Source organism: Stegodyphus dumicola, chromosome X2 (assembly GCF_044657685.1).
Source record: "Stegodyphus dumicola isolate Sdum_Otavi_A_Nest chromosome X2, ASM4465768v1".
Classification (NCBI taxonomy): Eukaryota; Metazoa; Arthropoda; class Arachnida; order Araneae; family Eresidae; genus Stegodyphus; species Stegodyphus dumicola.
In genome coordinates this window covers 186,520,872-186,538,333 of record NC_140781.1, presented here as the reverse complement: position 1 = coordinate 186,538,333, position 17,462 = coordinate 186,520,872, and the positions used below count along the sequence as shown (strand labels likewise).

The 17,462-nt window shown below is 33.3% G+C and overlaps 1 protein-coding gene across 2 annotated transcripts in view; it reads left to right on the top strand.

Moving 5' to 3' along the window:
* Positions 1 to 17,462, top strand: part of LOC118188725 (glucoside xylosyltransferase 1-like) — a 99,482-nt gene that overhangs the window by 14,922 nt on the left and 67,098 nt on the right. For both annotated transcript variants that reach the window (XM_085810048.1, XM_085810047.1), the window contains exon 3: positions 17,220 to 17,354. In XM_085810048.1, coding sequence (XP_085666174.1) covers positions 17,220 to 17,354 — 135 coding nt within the window. The remainder of the gene's footprint in view (positions 1 to 17,219; positions 17,355 to 17,462) is intronic.

Sequence of the window (17,462 nt, the reverse complement as noted above, 5' to 3'; positions counted from 1 at the left end):
AGTGATATTTTCTTGATTTTAATTAAAAAATGACTTTCATTTTATACCTTGATTCCTTTCCTTCCAATATACATTCAAACTGAAATCAGATACATTAAAAGCTAGCAGAAATTTTCATGTAAAATGAATGAGGAAGGCAACCTTCTGTATGGCATTTTCCAGCCTAAACGCTGAGAGGGTTAATGAGAGTAATCAAAATTTAACTTATTTTCAAAGCACAAAAACTAGTTTTGATTCTTTTAATATTATTTGTGAAAATATAACACAACTTGTTTGTAGATATGAAAATATATAAAAAAGAATATTGTCCCGTTTTACCTTCGATATCAGAAGAATTATGATGGAAAACGAGTATACAATCAATTATCCAATGAAAGACATCTCGTCACAACACAAACAGTTTAATATTACGATTCTATTTACAAGTCTAATTAAGTATTAGTTTTAGCTTTGACACCTCAAAGCAATACTCAGAACATAAATGGCATAAAATAATACTCATGAAAAACATCTCAAAAGTCATTATTCTCATTACTTAAAATGAAAAGTAAAACTGTAGAACAAACTCGAAAGCGTAGATGTAAAAACTCAACTGTTGCCAATCGCGATTTACTAAATTACATCAAAATAAAGATAATAATCAGATAGAGGTTCAACTTCACATCCTCCTGCCTAAGTTAATATTTTTACCTCAAAAATTTAACTTACAAAAGAAAATTGTGAATAGTTTATATAAGTTACAAAAAGAAAATTATAAGTAGTTCATAAGTCCAGTCTCTTAGGTACTTTGATTGTATGACCTACTCTAGTCTTTTGAATCTGAGGTTCAAGTCCACACACTTTATCAAAGGAAGAATTTGCACAGGTTTCATCTCCCACCTTCGTGGTTGAAAATTTCTCAATAATGGGATCATCGTTGGAAACTTCAAGTGGATAAAATCTTTGAATTGGTCTTAGCAAGTGTCCATTAGCTGTTTTAAGCTTGACAAGTCTTGTATTTCCATCTTTTCCTGGAAGAATCTGAATTATTTTACCTAATGGCCAATTGATTCACTTGGTGTTATCACTTCATATCAATACAATATCACCAATATTCACTTTCTCAGATTTTTTGTTTCCTGCTTTTTGAATAAGTGCTCCTAAATATTCAGACCTAAACCTGTTTCTCAAATCCTTTTGCAAGTTTTCTCTATATTTGACTCGCTTATTAAGACTTTTATGCCCAACGTCATCAAGATCTGGAACACCACTTATTTGATTATCTTGCAGAAATAGAGATGGACTTAAAGGCATTAAAGTAGCATCACTTTCAGTTATATATGTCAATGGACGGGAATTAATTACTGCTTCACAGTCACAGAGAGTCGTGTTCATTTCTTCAGAAGTTAGCGAAGCTCTTCCTAATACTCGTCTCAGCAATTTCTTAAGAATTCCTATCAATCTCTCCCATCAGCCTCCCCACCAGGAGGCAGTTGGTGGGTTGAACTTCCACTGAATTGGTGGTATAGATGTGTCTTCAGTGATTAGCTTCCAGTTTAAGTCTTGAAGTACATTTGAAGCACTAACAAAATTGGTTCCGTTGTCACAGTATATGATTCGGCTCGGTCCTCTACGAGCTATAAATCTTCTAAGAGCTTCTAAAGCTAGTAGAAAACTCTCAGTAGACATCGATTCAACCAACTCTAAATGGACTGTCCTATAAATGGCGCAGGTGAATAAACAAATCCAAGATTTCTTGTTGCCTTTCAGGATTACTGGTCCCACAAGATCAACTCCACAGATTTCAAATACAGCTGCTTCTCGTAATCTATCTTCTGGAGGAGCCCCAGTACAAGTTTCTAGGTTCTTTGCAGAAAATCTTCTACACACTGTGCGTTGATTTATGATAGATCTCACAGTTTTACGAGCATTCAGAATCCAAAATCTCTCTCATAGAATATTTATTAAAATTTGAGTACCAGCATGGGAATTTTTCTCATGATAGTATCGCACTAGTCTCTTGACAACCTCATGATTGAATGGAAGAATAGCTGGCGTTTTAAAGTATTCTGTATCCTCACGAAAGGTAAGTTTAGTTTTTAGTCTGAGAATTCCATTTTGATCCTTGAATACTCCTAAAGTTGTTAATTTCTCATCCTTTTCATTCACAAAACAATCTTCTTGAACCATTTTGATCAATAACTTCTCAGCCTCAAAAATTTCATCAGAATCAAGGTTTCCGTGCTTTCTCACTGTTTTTTCAGTTCGACAATTGGAAGTGAATCTTAGGATCCAGGCAATTAGATTAACTATCCTTTTGTATTGGGAAAAATATCTGTAATACAGTCTCTCTTGGTAACCAAGCATGCAGAAACTAAACATTTTGTTACAGAAGAAACTATGCTCTTTTTCTTTCCTCTAACAATCTCAGTCTTATCTAAATTTAAGTCACCTTTAGGCCAATCTTCTTCAGGCAAGTAAAGCTAACTTGGACCTAACCACCACTGAGATTTCAATAAGGAGAGAGCTGAACAACCTCTACTCAGAAGATCAGCTGGATTCATGCAACCAGGAATATGTCTCCAAGAATCTTTATTTGTTAGTCTTCTTATTTCCTTCACCCTATTCTGGACAAATACACTCCAGGCGTCTTCTCTCGTTATCCAGGCTAAAACAGTAGAAGAATCAGTCCAGAAGTAAACTTCTTCACTCTGTATCTCAGACAAAATTAAGGACGAAAGGCGAGATGCTATAGTAGCTGCAAGTAATTCCAATCTCACGATAGTAGTTTCTTCTTTTCCAGTTGGTGTAACTCTACTCCTGGCTTGTATCAGTTGTACTTTAGTAGAATCAAAAGCTTTTATACGAATGAAAGCAGCCACGGCATAAGCATGCTTACTGGTATCACAGAAAATATGTACTGAAGTATTTTCACTCGTACTCCTTGAACCAAAATATCTTGGAAAATGGATCTTTTTCAGATAGTCAATATCTTTCAACCATTTTAAAAATGTAGTTCTCATACAGGTATCAACTTCTTCATCCCATGTTATATTCTGCTTCCAAGTTTCTTGAAGCAATAACTTAAGGATAAGGATAACAGGACAACATGTACCAAGAGGATCAAACAATCTATGAGCTGTAGATAAGATTAAGCGCTTAGTCACTTTTTCAAAACATAACTCTTTTATACTTTATTCTTAGAGTGTCAGATTTTTTATTCCATATTAAACTGAGCACATTTGTATCAGCAGAAGCATCAGCATTAATATCATTGAACTCCCACCCTCTAAGCTCAAATTTTCTCTCAGCCATTACCTCAGTTGATACACTAATAAAATGATTGAGTTCTTCATTTTTAACACAACTAACACAATTGTCAACATAAAAGCTATGCATAAGTTTTTGAATGACACCTTTCGTATATAAGGATTCATTGGTTTCTATTTTCTCTAAAACAGTTTGTAGGTGAAGCTGAATAGTAGAGTTTAGAAGAAAAGGGCTACTTGCTACACCAAAAACTACACGGCAGTGCCTGTACACTTTCAGTTGACCATCACTATCAAGCCATAAGAACCGCAAAAAGTCTCTATCAGTAGGTGAAACACTTATTTGAAGAAAGGCTCTTCGTATATCAGCAATAACACCAATCTCTTCTTTTCGAAAGTGTGTTAAAATACTCGGAAGCTGTTCTATTTGATTTGGGCCTTTTTCTAAGCAGTCATTAAGACTAGGAAATCCCTTTACTTTGGCCGAAGCATCAAATACCAGTCGGAGTTTTGTAGTGCTATTCTCTTTGATAACTTCTCAATGAGGAAGGTAAAGAACTTGCCCTTGATAATTTTTATCAGCCTCTTCAATTACTCCCTCTTCTAGCCATTCCTTGAAAACATCTCCATAAGCTTCATAATTGGACTCGATTTTAAGACGCTTAACAGTTTTGTTCAGTCTTCTCTCGGCTAAGTCAAAATAGTCTGTTAGTTGTGGATGATATTCCAACCAAGGCAAATCAACCTCGAAACAATCATCGACTATACGAACTGTATTTAGAAAATGTAACCGAGCAGCTTCTTGCAGTTCAGTCTGGTTTTTCTTGACTGATGGGTCAGTGATCCCAATTGTGTCCAAAGTCCATAGATCTGTTATGGTCTCCACAGTAGATAACAAGGATGTAACTAAGAACGATAATGAAAACTCACTTTTTAAGGTATTCGGCATTCGTCCCATAACTGACCATCCAAATTTGGTCTCAATAGCTACGAGACCACAAGGCACCACCTGTCATGAGTTTTCCAGCTACATCAGCCACAATAAGAATCTCAATAGGATTTTGACAATCGTCCACAATATTTATATTACAGGCTGCTAACTTTTTCAGACAAAGCTTCTTGACAGTAGGTGGCACTGACTTACAAATAATTTGTTGACTAAGAACTTTAAAGTTGCAATTATAATTCCCATGCACACTCGATAAATATAAAGTGCATACATCATGCTTGCATATCCCTGAGTCCTTCCCTCCAAATAAAGAGTGTTGTAAATATTCACAACTCTGAGGTTCATAGTTCATTTCTTTAGCTGTACTTCTTAATAAATATGATCGCTGTGAAGCAGTATCGATAATAGCTCTTGCGACGCGTTTTTCCCATTACTTCTAATTATAACTTTGAATGTTTGAAGCATTACGTCAGGAGTAGAAGATAAATTGGAAAGAGCTTGATCCACTTCAGCACTAATCTCAGTTTTCTTTTCAACTTCAGGTGATTCTTTGTTTTTTGACATAGTTATTTGGTGCATCTTTCTACACAGAAGAATATGGTGTTTTTTTACCACAACACAAGCAACCAGCTTTCAAGTTACAATCCTTTACTGAATGTCCAGATTTCAAACATAAAAAACACTTGTGAGATTGTTGAACCAGTGACTCCCTCTGCCTTAAAGGTATTTTTCTTACTTTTAGACAGTCTCCAGAAAAATGTGAATTAGAACAGAATATACACTGTTTTGATACTTGAGATGAAGTTAGAAGCTCTGTTGCACTAGGTATATTTGAAAACTTTCTACTCTTACATTTGTTCTCTATTACCTTTTTCTCGTAGGAAAGATTATGTTTTACTTCTGCTTTTGGTTTCGATGTGTTGAAACTTTGAGAGGCTAAAAAAATGCGTTCTTCAGCGTCGACTTCGGCTTGTAAAAATTCTAAAATGCATTCTGAATTACTTTTCTCAATTATAGTTTTACTTTCGTCTGAATCATCTAAATTCACTTCTCGAATTCTACGAGGAGCAGATCTATAGCGCTGCCAAGCAACGAGTTTCTTCGGGTAATGATGATTCAACTAGTGGAAAAAGCATTGCAGCATATTTTTCCCTAGTAACACCTAATAATTCAAGTGATCGCAGTTTACTCTCAAGTTGATCGAACAATTTTCTTAATGAATTTTTAGAAGTGTTATGTTTTTGAAGAACTAATACTAATAAGTCTCTGACATATACCTGAATCAATAGTTCCTCTCTGCCAAAATGCATTTTCAGCTGTTTTAAAGCTTTTTCGTAACTATTACCCCCTGGGGGATAGCTCTTAATTAATTCTTCAGCAGGACTGCCTTTTTCCATTGCTTGAGATAAATACAAAAATTTATCGTGAAAATCGATATTAATGTCCTCATCAATTTTATGAAACTGACCCCAAAAGTATAGCCAATTTCGTACACTACTGTCAAAAGTAGGTAATTTTATTTTTGGGTAACGTAATAAAGTGTTCGGCTGGAAAACAATGTTCAAATTTTCATTTTTAGAAGACAATTGTTCACTCACTAGTGTTTCTAGCTTCTGTTTTAAAGATCTCCATCGATCAATATACATTTCTAACTCATCTACTGCTTTCTCTATTTCAGTATCGGAAGTATTTTTAGAATACAACAAATGTTTATATTTCTCTTCACATGCTATCATTAATAAAGCTTTCTTGGTACTTACATATTATCGCAACCAGGTTTGCGCGATTTGTAAGTTTGAGTAAAAAAGTATGAATGGAAAGAAAATGTATATTTATTAATTACAGATAATTTTTAATACAGTTTTTTATATTATTTTGTTTTAAAATATAAAATAGCAATTAAACCCTTCCGCTTTCGAATTTGAATAAGTTGCAGAATTATTTTTTCGGTGGAAATCTTTTGGCTATTGCTTTTAGCACTGATTGAAAACTGTCTTCGCCATTAACAGCTTGAGCCTGGCGCCATATAAATTCGATAAGGTATGAGTCAAGATGATGACAGTATGAGTCAAGATGATTTTTACAAGTACGTTCGTTTGGTATAATTCCATATCCCTGCAACAATTCAACAGCATCTTTTTCACTCGCAGGCAGATCCCAAATACCCATAGTTAAAGTATTTCAGGGCATTTAATCTAACCAGTAAGAAAAATAATTTCTTTACAAAAAACTACGTATAACACGTAGGGTTGCCATAAGTAGGGTCGCCAAATTTGGCGATTTATGCGAATTTTGTCCTAGTTGCGTTAATACGTAAGTACAGCTTTCTCTTCAATTAGCTTTAATTTATTAATTTTATCAGCATGATTTAATTTGGTTTCTTCCTCATCAAAAGCATTACATTCTCGAGTAAACAACCTTCTAAGTTGCTTTCTATCTTTCAAAACAATTTCCATAATGCACAAAGAATAAAAGAAAATATAAAAATATTTTTTCACTCACTCTTAAAAATGCAGCCTTTGTCCCTGTTCGGACGCCAGATGTCCCGTTTTACCTTCGATATCAAAAGAATTATGATGGAAAACGAGTATACAATCAATTATCCAATGAAAGACATCTCGTCACAACACAAACAGTTTAATATTACAATTCTATTTACAAGTCTAATTAAATGTTAGTTTTAGCTTTGACACCTCAAAGCAATACTCAGAACATAAATGGCATAAAATAATACTCATCAGTTCTTAAATACTCATGAAAAACATCTCAAAAGTCATTATTCTCATTACTTAAAACGAAAAGTAAAACTGTAGAACAAACTCGAAAGCGTAGATGTAAAAACTCAGCTGTTGCATTTACTAAATTATATCAAAATAAAGATAATAATCAGGCAGAGGTTCAACTTCACAAATATAGAAAATTTTAAAATGTCTGTTAGTTTAAAATGTTGAATTTAGACAAAATTGTCTGCCTAGAAAAATGTGAGAGTTTTATAAAAATGATACAGATACACATTTTGAATTGGAATTATATATAGTTTTGGATAGAAAATGAAAACTGTTATTTCTGCCACATTTTTATATCATGCTGCAAGAGAATGTCATCAATTTTTCCCTAATGTAGAAATTATTTCAAACACTTTATTGACTATTCCAATTTGCCTGGAATTCACATAAAGATTGTTCTGTACCTTAAAAAGGGTAAAAAAACTATTTAAGACGTATGGTGTTAGAAAATTGGTTTATTTAATTAAATGGCAAAGCACTTGAGGCTCTCTGCTTAACGATGTCAGAAGAAAGCTAAATTACATAGCTCTATTATATATGGACCAAGAATTGCTGAATAACATTCATGTTTCAAAAATAACTAATGAATGTTTTTAGCAACAAGTCAAGGAAAAAGTTATGAAACTGTTTTACTTTATGGTCATATAATAATACTCAATTATTTTAATTAAAAAATATTCCATGAAACATTTTGGCAATTTCATCTTTTACTTTTCTTTCCACAAAAATATTTAATTTTTTATGTAATTTTAATTTTTTTATCTACTTTAGTCTTCATATGCAGAGTAAATAATACGAGAATATTTAGAAATAAAAGGGCAATTTGGAAACTAACCTGTGTTGTGGCATAGCACCAGTAGTAGTGGGTGGAGCGCAACCATTGTTACATGAAGCAATCTGTGCTAGTGAAAATGCCGTACTGCTGTGCGTGTGTTGGTTATAGTGTCACAAAATGTGCATTGCTATTGAAAATCCTGCAAGTAGTGAGATGGAAGAGTAATATGGTTTTGTTGGGCAAAAAAATCGACAGCGGCAGACATTTATCTTGAATTGTGTGCTGTACATGGCCCACACATTATGAGTGAAGGTGTAATGCATCAGTGGAGAGAGATTTTTCAAAGAAGAAAGAACAAACATTCACAATGACTCAAGGAATGGGAGGCTGTCTGCACTGAGGGAAGATCTCATCGAATTTACGACAAAATCCATCAGATTCGTCGATTCACAATCTTGAAACTTTCACAATTTCTGAACATTTCTTGGTCTGTTTTATACAAGGTAATCATTGGGAAAATTAGGCTGCTAGAAGGTCTGTCCTTGATGGATATCGAAAATTCTCATAGAGATCCACAAAACCAATCAAATGGTCACTATCTGAAGACTTTTTTTACCCAGTAGCACCTGGAAGGGGGTGGAATTTTAAACAGAATAGTGAGTGGCCATGAGATTTAGGTAGTGCTTTTGAATGCAGAGACAAAACAATGGTCAGTGGCATGGGGCTGAAGTGTATTGTAACACTTTGAGAAAACTGAAAAGAGCCATCCAGAACAAACATTGCGCCCTGCTGACATCTGGAGTTGCGTTCCTGCATGATAAAGTTCACATTCATAGTGCTTGGCGAACACAGGATCTTTTGTGCCAATTCAAATGGGATATGTTTCAACAACCCCCCCTGCAGCCCAGACTTGGCTCTTTATGATCACATTCTGTTCCCTGCAGTGAAGAAGCAGCTTAGGACACAGCACCTCGCTGATGATGAGGAACTTCAGACCGCTCTGACAAGTTCGTTGAAGTTACATGTTGCTGAATTTTATGCAGAAAGGATTGCTAAGTTGATAAAACACTGTGACAAGTGCTTGAATATACAATGGTGACTATGTTGAAAAATAGAGGATAGGTTTACTTTTCAAATGTAAATAAAAAATTGGTTGAGTCTTTGTGGATTTTTTATTTACAGCGAAACAGAGGTTAGTTTACAAACTGCCCTTATAAAACTATTTAAGTCATAATTTTGTTACAATGTTACTAATTTTAAATAGTTATATGTATAGTATATTTTTTACACTTTAGCATTTTTCAAGCATAGAAGTACATAAACACTTTCTTAGGGACTCCATGAATTTTACAATCAGGGACTCCTAACTGGCTTAACCTGCCTCTGCTTGCTGATAACAATAGAAACAATGTACAATACTTTTTGATTCCAGTTCAACATCATAGTTAGACTTTAAAGCTTTTTACTTTTTCTTATTGCTGCTGTTTAACATATGTTTCAGGTAGCCTGTTAAGCTTTTGTTGTTTCTATGAACATTTGTTTTAAAATTATTTTATGAATGTTAAGTAGTGTTATGATTACAGCACCACTTGCACCAGTTCCAGGGTTGCCTTGCTACCTGGAAAATTGGAAAAAGTCGGGGAATTCGAAAATTGACCCAAAAAGTCAGGGAATTTAAAAATTTTAGTCAAAATCTGGAGAAGTCGGGGATTTTCATGTGGCGATCCCAAAAAAGAGTTATACGCCAATGTTGGAAGCAATCACTTTCTTGGGAAACTATGTATTGTGCAAGTGTCATTCAGCCAGCTGGTGTTGAGCCAATTTTCGCAGCTCTAATCAAATTGTCTTTTAGAAAGGCAAATCCAGTTTTCAGTTACTTTAGTTTTCAGTAACCTCGAAAATCGAGAGATTCGCATGTGCATGTTCAGTGCATGTTGAACTAAAGGAAATACCTTTTCATTCTCATGTAAAACAAAATAAGTTTAATCCTAGTGTACAGTACACACACGATTTTGCGACATTATGATAAGCAGTAAACGAGTTATTTTAATTTTGGCGACAGTTTTCAAAATCATGCCAAGTTATAGCATATACTAAGATTTTACTGCAAAATTTTTAAACCTTTTTTTCCCTTTTTAATAAATGCCTTATTTGTCATTTTGCAGTAAAATAAAAAATAGTAATCAGTCATCAAGGCTAACCATTTAATATAACTATATTCGCCAATATATCATTTATTATTGTAATTCAATTTTTAAGTAATTAACTTTCATTTAATGTGGCTTCTTTCCTCTAAATTTATTTGTTATTAGTTAATAATACTTTCAGATTTCAGGCAATTTTCTCTGGCATATTCCTGAAACTACAGTGGAACCTTGAGATACGAGTTCTAGCATTGAGCTCGTATAGTGAATTTCTCGTACCTAGAAACAAACTTTTCCACTGAAAATACTGGAAATCCAGTTAATCTGTTCCGCACCCCCAAAAATATCAACATAAAAATCACTTTTTCTAATAAATAACACTGGTAAATAATATAAGCATAGTGTACCTTTATAATAGCTTCTGACACCAACCTTTTAACTGCTTCTCGTTAATCCACACAACAACAGCTTCTCAGCATCTTCTAGGAGTGTTGGATGGTGCCTGGAAGTAACGGTAACTCCTTTGGCTACATCAGGTTTCATAATTTCTTTCTGCTTCTCCAGAACACTGCAAATCGTCAGTGTCGAAAGGTTATAAGTCTTCACCAGTTCTGTCACACTTACACCACACTTGTTTATCTATGATTTCTTTCTTAGTTTCAACAGCCATAGCTTCCTTATTTTTCTTTGCAGCACCATTTGAGGCAACAGTCTTCTTGGGAGGCATCGTGAAATAATTATTTTCAAGTTAAATATAATGAACAATTGAATCACAATCGCACAAACACGTAGATCAAAGAACACCAAGTGATCTGACGAGGGGATTTCCCTGGTCAAGACAAATCAAAAAATGGTTCCATGCATACCAACAGCGTGGCTCATTGTTCGTTACTCGTGTCAATGCTGTTATTTAGAGACAAATGTTTCGCTCATACTTTCCTCGTATCTCCAGGTTTCACTGTAATTCTAGCAGAATAATGATATACTACCACAAAATTTAATGCACTTATTTTTTGCTTGTGTATACTGCTAAATAAATGTAAAATACCTGAATTTATTTTAAAATATCATTGAAGATATTTTTATTTTTTGTTTACCTGCAAAATGTATGCAAAAAGAGACTTTTTTTTAGTCTAGATTGGGCAGATTCTAATCTCAGCCTTCAGTGGAGAGAACAACTCTTATAGTAGTTATAATAGTAATGCTTTGAGGATTATATAGATGTAAGTCATATGTAATTGGTGAATTTTTGTATTTTCAAGTTGTACCATAATTAATTTACCTCTCGGCAAAGCCATCGCACTACGTGGATAGACTGGAATTTGCTTAAGATACACCTGGAAAAGTCAGAGAATTTCATTCTCCTGTTTCAGTGGCAACCCTGTTTTCAGCAAGCTAAAAGTTTATTTTGTGCCACACTGCTGCAGTCAGAATACTTTCCGGCTTTGCAAGAAGTGTTGGTTCAAGACTGTGGGTCATTACAAAAGTTAGATCTAAGGAACTACTGTGCATGTTCTGTACCAAACTGAGTATGAAGTTTTTTGTGTTCTTTAAATTTGTGCAAAAGTGTTGGTTTATGGATTTACTAATGTTGATTCACTGAATTTCATGTTTGGAATCTCGAACTTCCACCAAACTAGTATTATAAGTTCAATTTTACAATGTGCTTGCTAGTTGTTAATAACAGTCCAGTCTAATATGGTTGTTAAAAAGAATTCAATCTTGGACATTCTTTCAAATTTTTTTAAGACATGTTTCCTCCCCTTCTCTTTTTGCCCATGTTCAGGTGACCGTATTATGTCCATTAAAGCAGTTTTTTTTTTTTTTTTTTTTTTTTTTTTTATGGTTGGATTCTTAAATTTCCAACTGCTCAATTTATGCACTGAAATCGCTTCAATTTTTTTTCCATATTTTAAATTTATATATAGTAGAGAACTGAAATATTCTTTCTAGAAAATACTTTTTATATAGATTTTTATAACGAGAAACTAAGCTGTCAGAAAAATCAGATTGCTGCAATTTAGTCGACGACTAACATCTGTTGGTCATAACCTAAATTAAACATCTAATACTGTATATAATTTATTTCACTGTTGAAAAGGTGGGATGTGCTCCTCAATAAAGGAAGAAAAACACATGCCCGCAAAAATTGCGGAATGATCAAATTTTGCTACATTTGAGTTGCCGTGGAAATCGCCGGACGAGTAGCCAGATTGTTAAGCTCTGAAAATAATCCGCTGCTTGTTCTGTAGAATGCAGTTTGCAAATTTTAATCCTCCCCCCTCTTGTTTCAAAATGCCTGAAAAATTCAGCAATAACAGTTAATTTGTATCCTAGTCTCTGCAGACAAAAGGTGGCTTATTGAGAATCAATCAGGCAGAAGCATTACATTAAACATAACTATATTGTTGTGTCAAACAAAAGTGAAGATGTGTCATGCTTATCCATAGTTTGCTAAATCATGCTGTTTGGCCACAGTTTCACAGTCAGCTAGGTAATACATAAGTAATGAGAAGATTTAATATTTTATATGTCTGATTTTTAACAAATAGCTATTGTGAAGCTTAATTTTATAAAGACATTTACAAATGCTCACATAATTTTGAGTATTTATTGGTTATGTGTCCTAAATAAACTTATAGTTGATATTTCATTCTTATTACAATATGTCATAAGTAAAATGTAAAGAAACTGTAAGAGACTGGCTAACATGCACATACCGTATTTGACGGCATATAAGACGCACTTTTTTCCCTAAATTTGGTCTCAAAAAAGTTACCTGCGTCTTATACGTGAATGACACAGGTTAACTTTCAATACTGAATGCTGTTTTTAGCCTGAATAAAGGTTTAGACCCACATAACTTTTTCTACATCTGTCATAATTATTTTGCGCATGCACGAAATATTCAGCAAAAGCACCAAAGCTCGAAGCTGATGTCGAAGTTTGAACAGGTTCGACAGTCACATTACGTCTGTGGAATCTTTCCTTCTTTACATAGACTTTCTTTGACTCAGCCGACACACGTGTCGGTATCGGTGCTTAAAACTATTTGTTTTAAAAAAATACCCTGGAAATTATGACTACACGAAACAAGAGATTAAGCTATACAATTCAGTATAAACTAGAAGTGTTAAACTACGCCAAAGTGCATGGAAACAGAGCAGCAAAGCATTTCGGTCCATCACCTACTAAAAAAATGATACGTACTTGGCGACTGCAAGAAGATCAACTGAAGACTGCTAAAAAACAAAAACATAACCTTCAATGCCCAGCTCCATCTTGGCCTGAACTTGAAAATGCCGTAAAAATGTGGGTGATAGATAAGAGGAAATCTGGGGTAAATGTTTCAACCAAAATGATAATCAATGAGGCCAAAGGATTTTCAGAAAAACATGGGAATCAGAACTTTTCAGGGTCTGAGGGCTGGTGCTACAGGTTCATGAAAAGGCAAGGCTTATCAATGCGCACAAAAACAACTATTGCACAGAAAATGCCAGCAGATTATGAAGAAAAAAAACTAGCATTTCATAGGTTTGTTATAAATGCACACAAGAAAACTTCTTTTGAGCTAGGTCAAATAGGAAATATGGATGAAATTCCATTCACATTTGATGTACCATCCAATAATTAAAGGGTCTAAATCAATAACCATAAAAACCACAGGTCATGAAAAAACCCGATATACGGTAGTTCTAACATGTTGTGCTGATGGCACAAAACTACCGCCGTTTTTCATATTCAAAAGAAAAACTTCCAACGGGTGTAATTGTTCATGTTCATCCAAAAGGCTAGATGGATGAAGCTTGAATGAAACTGTGGTTACAGAACGTATGGGCGAGGCGACCTGGTGGACTCTTAAGAAATCCCTCTCTTTTGGTTTTGGATCAGTTTAGCGCCCATAGAACTGAAACCATAAAGTATAAGGCAAGAGAATTAAAAACCCAGATAGCTGTCATTCCTGGTGGACTGACTAGCCAATTGCAGCCTTTAGATGTATCGGTGAATAAGCCATTTAAGGAAAAAGTGCGAGAACGATGGAACAAGTGGATAGGAGAGCCACATCACACCCTCAGGTAGGATGAAGCGGCCCTCTATTTCACAAGTGTGCGAGCGGGTAAAAATATCTTGGGAGAACGTAAAGGCTGAAGTAATTGTTATGTTCTTTAAAAAGTGCGGAATCAGTAATGCTCTTGACGGAACAGAAGACAACGCATTATTTGAAGGTGATACTAGCGAGGGCGGAAACAGTAGTGATGACGATATTCTAATTTTCGATGATGATGATAGTGAAAAGGATTTTTATGGTTTTAAAGTGATTAATGTCTAATTTCATGATAGGCAATGTTTTCCTTGAATCTGTGTTTTTTGTTGTTTCTGCTTTATTTTGTATTATGTTTGATTGCTTGCCGTTCATTCATTTATTCATTATTGAAATTTACATATCATGTTCAAAATAGCGTGCCGTTTGTTAATTTTCCTTAGTAAAAGTATGTTTGGTAATTGCATTCAATGATTGTTTATTTGGCTTTTACGGAACATGAGAACTAAAAGAAACCACATTTTAAGTTGTCGCGCGGACTATTGAAACATTTTTCCTTGTGTGTGGCCTTCTAAATAAGGGTGTGTGTTATATGCTGTCAAATACGGTATTCATTTTCCATTTTTCTGCCTCAGACAATATTTTGCTATATTTTGTTAATAGTACTTTAAATTGGCATTCTTTGATTCATGAATTTTTGCTATAACTATGATTTACAAATTATTGCTATAACAATTTACTTTATGGTATGACTGGGAAAAATTTTCAAGAAGTCATTAGAAGTTAAAAATTTCAGCCAGCATTCATTTTATGGTCATTTGTTGTTGTGACGTATGTTTTGAGAATTTCTTTTGATACTTTCTAGTTGTACGCTCAATCCTCCTGAAAAGTTGACGGTCATTGATGACTAATTATTTCCCAACCTAAAATGCAAAAAACAAGTCATTTTCAAAAATGCCAGTACACTAAGAATTGCATAAAACAGCAACCATTAATAGAATTAAATATGCAGGAAACATCCATTATAAAACTTTAAAAAATCAGATAACTGCTAAAATTTGACATTGTACATGCTTTTTTTTTTTCTCGTATACACAGCAGTCTGTTTTCACTTAAAAAAAAATCGGAGAACAGATTTTAGAATTTCTGAAGTATAACTTTCTGGAATGCAAAACTTTGCATTCTGTGTTATTGAACAAAATATATTTCTGAAGAAATGTAATGATTCCTTTTTCATCAGTCACCAAACTCTTAGAGTCCAATTACAATTCCTTACAAGAGGGGGGAGTATTCAAATGTAATAAGCTAATTCAAATGTAATAAGCTAAGTAAAGCTAATTATAAAAATGACTGCCAAATTTGGAAAACTGAAATCTACATTCATATGCTGCATGCACTTATACCTGGGTTACCACATAAATACATTTTCATGACATTATGGGTTTCCTATCTTGGTGACATAGTATGTTGCCTTGTGAATTTTTTTCAGAGTTGGGTACATAATCAAAAAACGTCTGTCTATAATATGTTTTAAATCATTTTTATATAGTATTTAATTATTATTTATCTAAATAATTTTAAAAATTACCAATATGTTGGAAAAGGAATTTCAAATTTAACTCTGAAGTCTTAAAGACAAATGTATGAAAATTATAAATACAATTAATGCATTGTATACCTTTGGTTTAAAACTCAAAAGGATGCATTTGCAACTTTACTATTAATGCTGTAAAATGGTATGTTATTTACATGCACATGTGCACAAAATGGGAGAGAGAAAATGTGTAAGATAGCTATGGTAAATTAAAGCAGTAAAACATTGAACACTTTAGAAACTGAAATCAAAAGTGTTATTTTTTAGTTTAATTTAGATAAAAAGTTTAAAATTCTATTATTCTGTTACTAATATTACAAAAAATAATAAAGCAAAAGTTTATTTAAAATTTTAGTTTGCATAAATAAAATTGACATTTTGAAACTACTGTTCTTGAAACTCTTTCTGTTTTCCACTTCAAGCTATTACAATCAAATGTACTGCTCTAATCTCTTATCCTTTTTAAAATATGCTGCAATATTTGATTTGCTCACCAATCCATGAAAATTAAGTGGAAAATTCATGAGTTATTTTCAACTAATAATTTCTTGGAGATTGCCTACGAATAGTGCCTACCTAGTGTGTTTTATCCAGAACGAAACCAATGACTAAGGTAAACATTTTTTCTCCTTAAATTTATTAAAATTTTTCTTTAAATATTTACTTTTTATCCAAAAAGTTAGAAGTAATCTAAGCAAGTAAATTTATTCTCTAAAATCTCATGTTTTGCATGCAGATGTATGGAAGTTTTTGTAAATTTATTAAAATGTGATTTTTTTTGGCTGGCTGGAAATTATACTTTTGAAAAATTATGCAAAAATTTTGATGTTATATTTATCAAAGATCTTTCTTATCAACATTGCTGAAATTGTTTTCATAAAATTATATACCTTACTCTGAGATTTGAAAACTAGAAATTGCATATCAAACATCACAATCCCTTTATGTGGGTGCCTGACTATACCTGTAGCGACTTTAAAATCTGTGCTGTTAAAATGCATGTAAATGTGTACAACTGAGGTAACTGCTAAGCATTTTCATTAACTTTTCAAAATTGCTGACACAAGGAATAGTCAGATTTTCATTACCTTCACTTAAGATAATATATTAAGAGTTTGAAGAGAGAAAATGTGTAACCATTTCTCGAAACACAGAGGTGGCTAAAAAAAGTAGCAGAACTAATGATCTTTTTTTATGAGCTGATATTGTATACTTAATCCTTTTTACAAGAGTCTTCCACAAATTTATAAATAATCAAAGTGTGTATTGATGAGGCATAGCATGTCAAATTTTGAGTGAAATTTTCAAAATTCTGTCTCATTCAACCCATTCATGTATTCTATCAGCAGTACTCAAGCAGGATAAACTGATATCAGTATTTGCAAATTCACAAACGTTACTAAGACAATATGCCTATAGCAAATACAACATTGCATCAGTATACTTCATACTACACTTCTTAAAAAAGTTATTTTTGTTGTTAGCTCTGTATTATCCTCTAACCTGTTGTTCATAAGTTTCTTAAATGGATGTATGATCCAGAGAAATATATCAGGACATATTTACTATTTTATAAATTATATTTATTTTTTTAATTATGAATATGTATTTTTTTAAATTTTCATTCACAATGTAAATTCAGTTCATAGAATTAAATTTTGGTTTCTATTTATTCTTTTAGTTACTTCAGTGGCCATCAGCTATTTTGGAACGCTTATCCTTTGAAATTCATCCCATAAATTTTCCAAATGGATCTGAAGGAGATGAATGGAAAAAGCTTTTCAAACTTTGTGCATGTCAGCGTCTTTTTTTGCCGGTGTGTATTACATTAAATGATATGTTAATTCTTTTTCACATTCCATTTTATTGCACAAGTTGCTTGCACTTGGGACAAAGATAAGTTTAAAGCTCAGGCAAAGTGATG